A 13,144-nucleotide genomic window follows, 5' to 3' on the forward strand; every position below is an offset into this window, starting at 1 on the left:
TCTAGATGAGAGATGTGCATGTACAATATGTGGGAGGAAGGTGAATGAGGAGTCAAGGATGATGCCAAGGTTGGAAGCCTATGTAACTGGTGCCCTAGACAGTAATAGGAAAGTTAAGAAAAAGGGGAGGTTTGGAAGGAAATATGAGTTCTGTTTTGGATATGTTGAATTTGAGGTGCCTTCAGGACACATCTAGTTTGAGATGTTCAAAAGACATTTGATGATGCAGTTCTAAAGCTAAGGAGAGAAATTGGAGCTGGATCTGTAGATCTGGGAATCATGTGCTTAGGGATGGTAACTGAACCTTGTATGGATAGAGCCTTGGGGGAAACCCATGATTAGTGAGGATGATTTGGATGAAGATTCAACAGAAAAGGATCAGTCAGAGGGTACCAGGAAAGAGTAGGGTCAAGAAAACCCAGTGAGGAGAGAGTATCCAGAAGTAGTCAACAGTGCCAAATACTACAAATGAGTTAATAAAGATGAAGATTGAGAAAAGGCCATTAGATCTGACAATTAAGACATTGGTGACTTTGGAGAGAGCAATTTCAAGTGAATGAGGTGGTCAGAGGGCAGTTTGTGGAGGGCTTAAAATGTTAGGAAGTGGAGGAACCTAGTGTAGACAAATTTTTAAAGCAATGTAACCAAGAAAAGGAGGACAGATATAGTATGCTAGCTCGCAGGGATGATCAGATCAAGTAAAGGTTTCTTAAGGATGGGAGAGACAGTGGTGTGTTTGTAGACATCAGGGAACTGATAGGGAGAGGTTGAAGATTAGAAGTGGGGATGATAAATGGGCCAGTCTGCTGGTGCAGAAGGGAGGGAATGAGATTTAGGGTGCATTTTGAGGGCTATACCTTGGCAAGGAGAAGGGACAGCTCTTTATGTGAGACAGGGGTGAAGGAAGAGATTGTGGAGAAAGATGTCTGAATGATGTGAAATGAAGAAGAGGGGGAAAAACGGAGCTCTTGTCAAATGACCTCTGTTTTTGGTAAAGTGTGAAATAAGGTCCTCGGGTGAGTGGGGGGTTTAGAAAGGGGAGGGAGGGAACAAGCATCACTAAGCACCAGACACATCTAAGTGCTTTACATGCAAGGGAGAGCATTGCTGTGTATAGACTTGAGAATAGATGAAAATGTTTAGAAGAGCCACTGGTGAGAAGGATAGCAAATTCAGTAGGGAAGTGTGAAAAATTGCTTAGGGAGTTGAGAGATGAGGTAATAGAGGATAGTGGAACCTCTGGAGTCAGAGGACTAAGGTTCAGATCCCAGCACTACTACTGTTACTACCTTTGTGGCATGAGAGAAATCATTTAACCTTTCTGGTCTCCTCAGCTGTTTTTTTTTTTTTTTCCATCTGTAAAAGTAGATTAAACCAGAAAATAGTAATAATAGCTAACATTCATATAGCATCTTAAGGTTTTGCAAAGCCCCTTACATATGTTGTCTCATTTAATTTTCACAACAGTTCTGTGAAGCAGGTGGTATCCTTATTTTACAAATGGGGAAACTGAGGTTGGGACTCAAATCACTTTAAGTGACTTCCTTGTTCTTCAGTCATTTCAGTCATGTCTGACTCTTTGTGACCTCGCTTGAAATTTTCTTGGCAAAGATACTGGAGTAGTTTGCAATTTCCTTCTCTAACTCATTTTATAAATGCTCAGAGTCACAGAAGTAGTAAATGCCTGATGCCAAATTTGAACCCAGATCTTTCTGACTCCAGGTCTGGCATTCCAGGTAATACACCACCTAGCTATCTATGACTTGCTCATGGTCACACAATTAATGTCTGAGATAGGCTTTGGACTTGTGGTCAGAAAGTCCTAAGTCTGAGATAGGTTTTGGACTTAGGGCTTTGTGACCTCAAGTCCAAAGCTCGATTCCACATAGATGTTTCAAAAGTATCTCTTAGATATCCTTTCTCGTTCTTATGATATGAGCATATTAAAGAGCTTCTTAGGTGGTTGTGAAATTTTGAATTAATAGCAAAAACCCAAAATATCTGAAGTAACTTCTGCTGTACTGTCATTAGTTAATTTTGTTAATCAGGACCTACTGTTTCATAGTTCTGATGTATATTCCATATTGCCAGGTTAGTGACTTTCTCTTTCTTTAAACCAGTATGTTAAATTAAAAACTGTATTTTCAAAATTATTGTGTTTTTTACTTTAAAGTGACATTTGAAGATAAAAAACGTGAAAACTTTGAACGAGGTAATCTGGAACTTGAAAAGAGAAGACAGGCTCTATTAGAACAGCAGCGTAAAGAGCAGGAGCGCCTGGCACAACTCGAACGGGCCGAGCAGGAAAGGAAAGAGCGAGAACGTCAGGAACAGGAACGAAAAAGGCAGGTGGAGCTGGAAAAACAACTGGAAAAACAGCGGGAACTGGAACGTCAGAGGGAAGAAGAGAGGAGGAAAGAAATTGAAAGACGTGAGGTAAGTGGCTATTGAATTGCCCATCAATGTTGCTTGTCTTGTATAGATGAAATAAAATTTAAAGTCATCATGTATTTCACCTATTTAAAAAAATCCCAAATGATTCTGATTCCTCTCTTGATACCAGCTTCTGGAGTCATGAAGCCAATTTTTTTCCTTGTTTTCATAGTATTTTGTTACTTTGAAGATAAATTATTTCATTCACTGATAGTGAATGGTATCCTTTAATATCTTTGTAGGTGGTTTTCTGCCATAACCAAAAAGAATTCATTACCTGGTTAATTTTCCAGTGATGAGCTTCTCTGAATATAGTTTATATGGGTCCTTGAATGACAGTCTACAACCAGGGCCATATGCTGATTAGGTTAGGAGGACCTCACATAGCTTGTACTTCACAAGTATAGCACCTGTGAACCTAGAATTATTTCCACACTATTATGAGGCAGCAGAGTAGGATTTATTTATACATACATACATACATACATATATACATATACATATACATACACATACATATAAAATAAGTATGTATCTTTGTCCTTTACTAAAATACGGCAGTGATGCTTTGAGTAGGGAAGGGAACAAGCATTATTAAGCACCTAGGTGCTAGGTGCTGTGCTAATCCCTTAATATTATCTCATTTGATCTAGTCTGGTGATATACTGTGATATCAGAGAATCAACTTAAGATTGGAGAAGCCCATTTCTAGACAGGGTTGGTCATCAGGTAATTAATATATTGGAACCAACAACCCATAAAAAATCTAGGAAGACTTAAAATGTGTCAGTGAAAGTAGTATCTGCAGTGATAAAATTATAGTTCAGTAGATATAGCATGGATGTACATATGTTGTATATATATATACATAGTCATACATACAAAATAAATGGTGGATCTTAGCTTTCAAGTATCAAGTTCCTTTCCTGAGAGTAAGTATAGGATATTTTCATGTGGATTTGCCCTGTGGAAAGAATTGCTGGATTTTGAGTGAGAGAGGGTTTTTACCACTTCTTACCTCCCTCACTTAATTTCTCTGGGACTCAGTTTCCTTTTCTGCCAAATGAAAAGGTTGGATTAGATGTCCTTCTAGCTCTAAATCTGTGATGCTGTTATCTGAGCCAATATCAAATAGTCTTGAAAGTTTGGTGAAAAGGTAGAGTTTCAGTTAAGAATAATTTTGGTTAAGGGACTCTTTCAAACTTGTAATAAATTTAGTTTTTTCCCTTACTGTCAACTACATCAGGAAGAGAAATGTTGTCTTTGCTTAGTATCAAATATATAAAATGTATGAAGACTTTATATCTTACTGAGGCCTAAGCAAAATACAATGCCAGTAACCTCTAATTGTATGCAAATGTAGCTTTATTCGATATTTTATATCTGTTTCATTTCCTTACAATGGAAAAATAATGTATATTCAATATTCAAAAGAGAAATGCCTTTTTTCCCTTGCTGTACTACATCTTTGTGCGTTTTCTACATATTCACAAAATTTGTATGTGACATTTTCGCCAAATTTGAATACTTGGCTAAAAATGACTTCAACTCTGAAAATGGAGTTTGTATCATGAAATAACATCATAGGAAACAAAACAAATCTCTCTTTTTCCCCCCTTTTTTCCCTCTTCCTCTTTCTTTCCCTTTTCCTTCTTTTCTCCTCTTCCCCGTCCCTCCTTTTTATCCTCCCCTTCCTCTGTCTCTCTCCCTTCACCCCTTCCATTCTCTCCCTCTCTCCCATTCTTTCCCTTTACCTCTCTGTCTCTGTTTCTGTTTCTGTCTGGCTTTCTGTTTCTGTGTTTCTTTCTCTTCCCTCTCTCCTTTCTTTTCTCTGCGACGTAGGCTGCAAAAAGAGAACTTGAAAGACAACGACAACTCGAGTGGGAACGGAATCGGCGGCAGGAGCTATTGAGTCAAAGGAACAAAGAGCAAGAAGACATAGTTGTCCTGAAGGCAAAGAAAAAGACTTTGGAGTTTGAATTGGAAGCTCTTGTAAGTGAAATTCTGTCACGCTTTGGTAATTGCCCTGAGACATAGCCCTAAAACTGGTAGCGGGATTTGTGTCAGTCAGTCATGTGCTGCTTTAATCACCAAGTGTTTATTGGCTCAGCGCTGAGAGGCTTATGTTCTGCTGGGGAGATGTGTTATGTTGATAGGTAAGTAAATATAGAATGTGTGTGAAAGAAATACAAGGTGATTTGGAAGGCAGATGCAAAAACAGCTGGGTGAATTAGGAAGAATTTTTTAAAGGAGGTGCCACGTGCTGAGCTTGAAGAAAGCTAGGGATTCCAAAAGGTGGAGATCAGGAGGGAGAGCCTTCTAAGGACGGGGGACAGGCTGGGCAGAGGCATGGAAGGCCATGCTTGGGGAACCTTAACCAGATCACTTTTGTTTGGCATGTGGATTGCACTGTGGGAAAACTATCTGTAATCAGTAACTTAGCCCTTGTTTCTTGGGTATTTTCTAGAATTTTTGGATTTTAATATTTTTATTTCATGATCATTAAACTTCTTGAAACTTGAAATGCCTTATTATTATAATGCTGTCTCACTGTGTCTTTTGTTGAAGAATGATAAAAAACATCAACTTGAAGGAAAACTTCAAGATATCAGGTGTCGATTAGCCATGCAAAGGCAAGAAATTGAAAGCACAAACAAATCCAGAGAACTTAGAATTGCCGAAATCACCCACCTACAGCAGCAATTACAGGTGAGCAAATCTGCCCATTTAGAAACTGAATTTTATGACTTTTCATTCAATATCTGGCCCCATCTGACCACTGAATACTTTATTTTTCAGAACCAGTCATGGTGAGTAAATGTTGTGGTCCAGCAGACACCAAATTCATATAGCTGATGCCTTACATTTCATCTTAAAGGATCTCAGTTATTTGTAGCCTGGAATATAGGCTAAATCAATAAATACTTGGTGGCCAGTTGATTGATTTTATCAACTATATAATATGGTTAAATAGATACAGATGTAGCATGTTCACAGCTCATAGTAATTTATAATCTAGGACACTGATAACATGATGTCCTGTAATAATCAGATAATAATATCCAGGTAATAATCAAATGATCGAATCAAATGTAATAATATATGTAAACTACTTTATAAACCTTAAAGTGTTAAATAAGTGTCAGCTATTTTACTATTATAATCCTAATTGAAATTTGAGTAGGACATCTAAAAGAAATACTGGATTTATCTCCTCCACTACTACACTACATTATGAGACAACCATAACCTTGCTCCATTTAGATATGGTCATAAAGTATGGTCTCCTCTGGTGCTATTTAGATTGATAGTACCCCACCATTGTAATGAGTCCTTATTCTGATCTCACATACTCAGTTTAGGACCCTCTAGTAGAGAAGGAAGAGAGCCAGTGTTCATTTGCATTCTCTCTATGATTTGGCAGGATAACATTCATTAATATTCATTACTGCTACTCTCCCACCCCTAAACCTTTCCTTAGTCCTTTGATTCAGGGTTCACATCGATCTCATGTTTAAAGCAAGGCAGGCACATAAATGTTCTTCAGGTTTCCTGTCTTTGAGCATATCCTCATTCAGATTGAGATATTGGGGGCATGGCCAGTGCAGTACCTTTTAACCTGCCACTTTGTATGTTATTCATACTTTGCTTGCTAGCAAATGTTTTACTCTTGTTTCAACAGACCTAGGAAATCTCCTGTACTTCTGTCATCAAGACAATAACTAAATGGTTGGAATGTACATAGAGATGAAGTATTCAGGGTAGTAATGATGTTATCTTGAGGCTAGAATCCTAGAGAAAAAGGGCTTGAAGAACTTCTTTCAGTAGCACTTGGAAATTCAAAACAAAAATTCACTAGCTAAAGTATTCTGGCTGACTTGATATCCTGTGATTTAACATAAGGAAAGGCCTTCTTAAACTGAAAAGCTTCCTATGGGTATGGCAATAAATAGGTAGATTGCCATGATCTGTTTCAATAAAGCATTGCTCATTAGGGCTTATGAGTAAATTCCTAAATGAGTTATATATACCTATACCTTTAATTTAAAAAGCAGTTAGAAACTCTTTTTAATTTTAAGTGTTCAAGTGCTTGGAGTTACCAGACTGAGTGTCAGAACACCCCAATATTTATCTTGGACAAGTCCCATAATTACTCAGTGTCTAGTGTTTTTAATGGGAATAAATTTATTTTGCCAAAGTTTTTTTTCTGCATCTATTGAAGGAATCATATGATCCTTTTTGTTATCAATATGGTCAGTTATGTTTATAATTTCACTAACAGTGAAACTAAACAGTGAAAGCCCTGCATACCTGTAGAAGTAGAGCCTGGTGTGATCTTTGTGATATATTATTATAGTGTCCTTGCTGACATTTTATTTAAAATGTTTGCATCAATATCCATTGGTCTATAGTGTTTTTTTCCTCTGTTTTGACTCTCTGGTTTAGGTATCAAGATTATATTTATGTCATGGAAGGACTTTTGTAAGGTCCCTTTTTTACTTATTTTTAAAAATAATTTATGTGGTATTGAAGCTAATTATTTTTTACATTTTTTTAATTATTATTTTTAGGCAATTGGAGTTCAGTGACTTGCCCAGGGTCACACAGCTAGTAAGTGTCAAGTGTTTGGTCTGAGGCCGGATTTGAACTCTGGTCCTCCTGACTTCAAGGCTGGTACTCTATCTACTGCACTACCTAGCTGCCCTGAAACTAATTATTATTTAAATGTTTGGACTTGAATCCACCTGATCCTGGTTTTTCCCTCTTTGGGAGTTCATTTATGACTTGTTCAATTTCTTTTTCTAACATAGAATTATTTAAGTGTTTAGTTTCCTTTTCTGTTAACCTGGGTAATTTATATTTTTGCAAATATTCATCCATTTCATTTAGATTGTTAATTGTAGTTGGGTGAAATAGCTCCTAATATTGCTTTCATTTCATATTCTTTGGATGTGAATTCACTTTTCTTAGTTTTGATGCTGATAATTTATTTTTTCCTTTCAAAAAATCATATTAGTTAATGGATTATTTTATTTTTTTAAACTCATATACTCACTTGATTTATTAATTTAATGGGATTTTTTGCTTTCAGTTTTATTATTTTCTGTTTTTATGTTTAATTGGGTGGTTTTAGTTTTCTAGTGTTTTTTTAATTGCATGCCTAATTTGTTAATATGCTCTTTCTCTTTTATTAATAAAAGCATTGTGGGATAGAAATTTTACCCTAAGTAGTGCTGTGACTGCATCCCATAAATTTTGATACACTGTCTCATTGTCATCATTATCTTTAAAGAAATTGATTATTTCTATGATTTATTCTTTGACCTACTTATTTTTTAGGATTAAGTTATTTAGTTTTCAAATAATTTTTAATCTTTGCTTCAAAGACCATTTGTTGTCAATATTTCTGCTTTTCTTCATTTATTTTATGTTTATCCTGAAACATATCCAGCTGAGAAATAGGCATATTGCTTTCTATTCCCATTCAGTATTCTCCAGAGGTCTGTCATATCTAACTTTTCTAAAATGCGAATCTGGCCTCCTCATTTTTTTTGTTAGATTTATGTAGATTTAAGAGGAGTAAATTGAGGTCCTCTACTATTATAGTTTTACCATTTCTTCCTGTAACTTATCTTCCTGTAACTTTACTTTTAAAGAATTTAGATGCTATGCCATTTGATGTGTATGCTTAGTACTGATATTTCCTTTCTATGGTACCTTTTAGCTAGGTGTAGTTTCCCTGTTTCATCTATTTTTGCTATTACTTTGTCTGAAATCATGATTGCTACTCATGGTTTATTTTTTTTTTTAAAACTTCAGCTGAAGCATAATAGATTCTGCTCCGGCTCTTTAACTCTGTTGTTATGAGGATCAAATGAGGTAATATATGTAAAACACTTTGCATAGTGCCTTACACATAGTAGACAATAAATGCTTATTTCCTTCCTTCCTTCTTTCATTCTTCTTTCAGTGTGTTTCTTGTAAACAACATATTGTTTGATTCTAACTTTTTTTCCATTCTGATATCCTATTCCTTTTTTTTAAGATCACCCCATTCACATTCACATTATGATTGTTAATTGTAGATTTCTCTTTATGCTATTATGCTTTTCCTTATCTTTTTTCCCTGCCACTGTTTAATAGTTTGTTTTGCTTCTGACCAATCATTCTCTTAATCTAAGCTCCTTCTTATTGTTCCCCTTTTCTTTATCCTCTTTTCCTATTATCTACCTGTTGGGTAACATATATTTCTATACTGTGTATGTATATTCTTTCCTCCTTTAACCAGTTTAGATGAGAGTGAGGTTCAAGTGTGAACCACTCCGCACTACTGTCTCTTTGTCATATAGACTTCTACTTGTGTATACCCCATTTATCTATGGTAATTTTCCTCATTCTTCTCTCTTCTTTCCTTCTCCCAGTGAGTATCTCTTCCTTACCATTTCTGTTCTTCTTTTGAGATAATCACAACATAAAATCATTTCCAGGGCCTTTGTTTCATTAGACTCCCTCTATTGAGTTTTTAGGGGCTACCTGAATCTCTCCATATAAGAGTTTAAGCAGTCTACCCTCGTTTTAGTCCCTTATGACTTCTTACAGTATTAAATTTTTATATTTGTATTGACTCCTCTCAGAATTTTTACTCAATTCTGTTTTTGTTTTGTTCTGTTTTTCATCATAAATGCTTGGAAGTTCTTTTTTGTTAAAGATCCATTTTTTTCCCCTGTAGGATTTTACTTAGTTTTGCTGGGTAGGTTATTATTGTTTACAAGCTTAGATCTTTGCCTTCTGTAATATCATGTTCCAAGCTCTCTGCTTCTTTATAGTGTTGGCTGATAAATTTTGTGTGATCTTGACTGTGGCTCCTTGGTACTTGAATTCTTTTTTTGGCTGCTTAAAATATTTTTCCTTGGCCTGAGAGTTCTGGATTTTGGCTATTATGTTCCACTTTTTGGGTGCTTTTAGGAAGTGACATGTAGATTCTTTCAGTTTCTACTTTTCCCTTTGGTTTTTAGACATCTGGGCATTTTCTTTATTATTTCTTGAAATATGCTATGTAGATTTTTGGAGGTTTTTTTTGGGTTATGCTTCCCCGTTAGTCCAACGATTCTTAAATTTTTTTCTCCTCAGTCTATTTTCCAGCTTAGTTGTTTTGATGAGACATTTCACATTTTTTTTTCATTTTTTGGACTTTATTATTTTTTGATGTCTAATAAAGTCAGCCAATTCTAATTTTCAGTGAATTCTGATGGCCAACTCTATTGTCTCTTTCATTTTCTGGGCACTGAGAACACTCCTCGTCATATAACATTCTAAGCTGCCTTGGGCTAGAAAAGTGACTTACTGTGACTTTTTCTTGGTGTTCCTGACCAGAATTCATCTGGTTGGTGCCTTTGCTAAATTTTTATGGGGTCCTAGGTTGTATTGCTTCCTCTTACTTGTCATCTTGACATCTAAGAGAATAGCATCGTTCTAGAGGTTTTTCTTCTTCCCTCAGAGAGAGAGAGAGAGAGGGAGAGAGAGAGATTGATTCACACTTTCACACATTAGTATTTTTCTGTAAGTTACTTGATGGTTTAGAAAGACCAAATTAATTTCAGTTGACCTTATTTTGAAATGGATATGCACCATAATATGTCTAGGCAACTTTCTAGAATTGTCAGTTGAAGAAATACCAAGAAACCAACGTGATTTTCTTGAAGATCTATCTATATTCCTTGTGTCTTGATATTTCCAGCAATTGCATAGCTTTAATCAGAAAAAGGATCTGAAAATGATTCACATAGAATGCCTTTTAAAGTGCCTTTATTTTATATGGAAATTGTATATGAAAATAAATCAGCTTTATTCAGAGGGAATTGTTCCAGATCTCCAGTTAGAAGAAAATTGGGTTCAAATCCTGCCTCTGACATGTAGTAGCTTTGTGACCATGTACGTCACTTAATCTTTTAGCCTTGATTTTTTCATCTGTTAAATGGTCCTGAAAAACTTATTACCTGCCTCACCTGTTTTACCTCACAGTGTTGTTTTTTTATAGGAATAAAATGAAATTATATCTCTGAAAGCTCTTTTCAGACCTTAAATGTCTAGTATTGTTATTGTTATTATGATTATTATATACATATTAATGTGAGTTTCCTCCATTGTTATATTTTTCCTTAACTGCTGGTGAACACATAGTTAGGAAATTTAGGGGTGATGACTATTTTTTAATTTTCCACTAGTGACTATCTCTTGACAAATGCCCATTGTACAAGTATATTATCATTATTTAAAAATTGGCATCATTCTATATCTAAAAATCGACACCAGTCTATTCAACTGGGCAGATTTGCCTACATGACTTGACACAGAATATTTTATTTACAAAGGCTTGTTAAAGTATATTTTCTTAACCTCATGAGTGTACCCCAAACCCCAAGATGTATGGTAATCATGCAAATGCCTGAACCTATCATGCTTTAGTAAACACGAATTCAGAATTAGAGACTGTAAGGAAAGACCATGTCTTTAAAAATCATGTTTAAAAGCTTAAAAGTCAGCAAGGTGATTTCAGTAGGACAAGCCATGTTATTCTTAGTAATCATGGATTTGAAAAGAAACTTTGGGCGCAGCTAGGTGGCGCAGTGGATGGAGCACCAGCCCTGGATTCAGGAGCGCATGAGTTCAAATCCGGCCTCAGACACATAACACTCACTAGCTATGTGACCCTGGGCAAGTCACTTAACCCCATTGCCTAGCCAAAAAAAAAAAAAAGAAAAGAAAAGAAACTTTGAGAGTGTTGCATGGCTCTTAGCCAAAGATTAATCTTCATTTAGAGTAGGGGTTCTTAACCTTTTTTGTCATAAATCCCTTGGGCAACTTGGTGAATCCTCTGGACCCCTTCTCTTAATAATGTTTTTAATTGCATAGAATTAAATACATAGGATTGTAAAGGAAAACAATTATATTAAAATAAACGTTTTTTTTTTCCCCATCCAACTTCACAAACTCTCTGAAATTTATAGTTAAGAACACCTGATTTAGAGGCAGGAAAGATGGGTAGAAATTTTACTCACCTTTCTATAGGAACAAGAATTGATTAAATATGAAACTTTTTATAATTTGAACAGAAAATAGTACCTCTTGGTGACTTCGAACTTTTGTCTTGTTTTCTGTATTGTCTGGAAATCACGGCAGATACTTATAGCACAGATTAGAGTTCTAAATACATCGTATATCAGGTTGCCCAAAAAGTTACCGTTAATTTTCCTTGATACACATAGGCACTTAATCAATCAATAGGAAATGTTTTCCTTCAATCACAAAAAGGTTGACTAGAATTTAAATTGTATATTTTTGTGATTATGTCAAAACCTTATCTCTATTTGGGCAAAAAAAAAAGCGTTGTTGGATGTTTTGACCACTAACGTTCTAGTTGATAAAAAGAACATTCTTTGATTTGTTTTCTAACTACAGAACATTGAAAGACCTAAGATTTAGTCTGATTAAATATAAACATTTTGCTTCAGTTATTCAACCAACTTACAAAAGGTGCAATCTCTCTTAATGTGCACATTCCATCCTGCTGAATTCTTGAAATCATTAATTCAGCTTTCTTTTGGTTGTTACTTGATGGGAGTTAAAAGTATTGACTACCATTAAAGCAGCAGTTAATAAATGCAACTTCAGAGAAGCCACAACTATCTCAACCATATTCCAGTGTAAAAGCAGTTGGTAAACTAGAGTTTCCTTTGAAATAAAGCAGGAACCTCTCTGACTCAAGATTCTGTTTCAACAATGAGGATTAACCTCAGAAAGTACTTTTTTATTTCCTATTTGAATAGCTGAGTTTATGAGGACAGTCTCTAAGACAGAGAAAACTGTCTTTTATGCCTTGCCTGGTAATTGACATGAGGACATGGTAATTTTTCTTACCCCATTATTGTATTGTTTTTTTTTTTTCTAGGAATCTCAGCAGATGCTTGGAAGGCTGATTCCTGAAAAACAGTTACTCAATGACCAATTAAAACAAGTTCAACAAAACAGTTTGCACAGTAGGTGTTTTGTTTTAAAAGTTTTCATTCATCCTAATTGGCCAGCGTTTTTTGAAATGTCAAAAAAAAGACATTAAGAGCTATTTGTTTACTGATTATTATCTTGGGTTTTGTTCAATTCACTTTTTTTTTTTTTTTAACAGGAGATTCACTTCTTACACTTAAAAGAGCCTTAGAAGCAAAAGAGCTTGCTCGTCAGCAGCTGAGAGACCAGCTGGATGAGGTTGAGAAAGAAACTAGATCAAAACTACAGGAGATTGATATTTTCAATAATCAGCTAAAGGTAATTGTTATATGTTTGTATATGTGTGCTCTTCCTTTTTCTGATTTATCTGACAATCGCTTTGTGTTTTAATCCTGGGCAGTAAAATTAATTAACCTGATTTGTCAACTTTTGCAAAAGCCTTAAAAGTTTATAGAGAAGGGAGAAGTACAAATTCCATTTTTTTTCCTATTGGAAAGGATGTGGAGGAAGAGAGAAAGAGACAGATACTGTGAGTGAGAGAGAGAGAGAGAGAGAGAGAGAGAGAGACAGTGAAAGAGAGAGAGGGAAGGAGAGAGAGACAGAGAAAGAGGGACAGGGAGAACAGGTAGGGAGGGAAAGACAGAAGGAGAAGACAGAGGAAGGGAATGAAGGAGGAGGGGGTGAAAAAGACGAGTGGAGTGGAGAGGAG

At 35.6% G+C, this 13,144-nt stretch overlaps 1 protein-coding gene across 3 annotated transcripts in view; it reads left to right on the top strand.

The window, feature by feature from the left end:
* ITSN1 (intersectin 1) overlaps positions 1 to 13,144 on the top strand; it is a 283,395-nt gene that overhangs the window by 112,166 nt on the left and 158,085 nt on the right. For all 3 annotated transcript variants that reach the window (XM_027875448.1, XM_027875446.1, XM_027875447.1), the window contains 5 exons: positions 2,174 to 2,436; positions 4,276 to 4,425; positions 5,002 to 5,142; positions 12,383 to 12,470; positions 12,614 to 12,753. In XM_027875448.1, the coding sequence (XP_027731249.1) occupies positions 2,174 to 2,436; positions 4,276 to 4,425; positions 5,002 to 5,142; positions 12,383 to 12,470; positions 12,614 to 12,753 (782 nt within the window). The remainder of the gene's footprint in view (positions 1 to 2,173; positions 2,437 to 4,275; positions 4,426 to 5,001; positions 5,143 to 12,382; positions 12,471 to 12,613; positions 12,754 to 13,144) is intronic.

This window comes from Vombatus ursinus, unplaced genomic scaffold (assembly GCF_900497805.2).
Source record: "Vombatus ursinus unplaced genomic scaffold, bare-nosed wombat genome assembly UNPS02014809.1, whole genome shotgun sequence".
NCBI lineage: Eukaryota > Metazoa > Chordata > Mammalia > Diprotodontia > Vombatidae > Vombatus > Vombatus ursinus.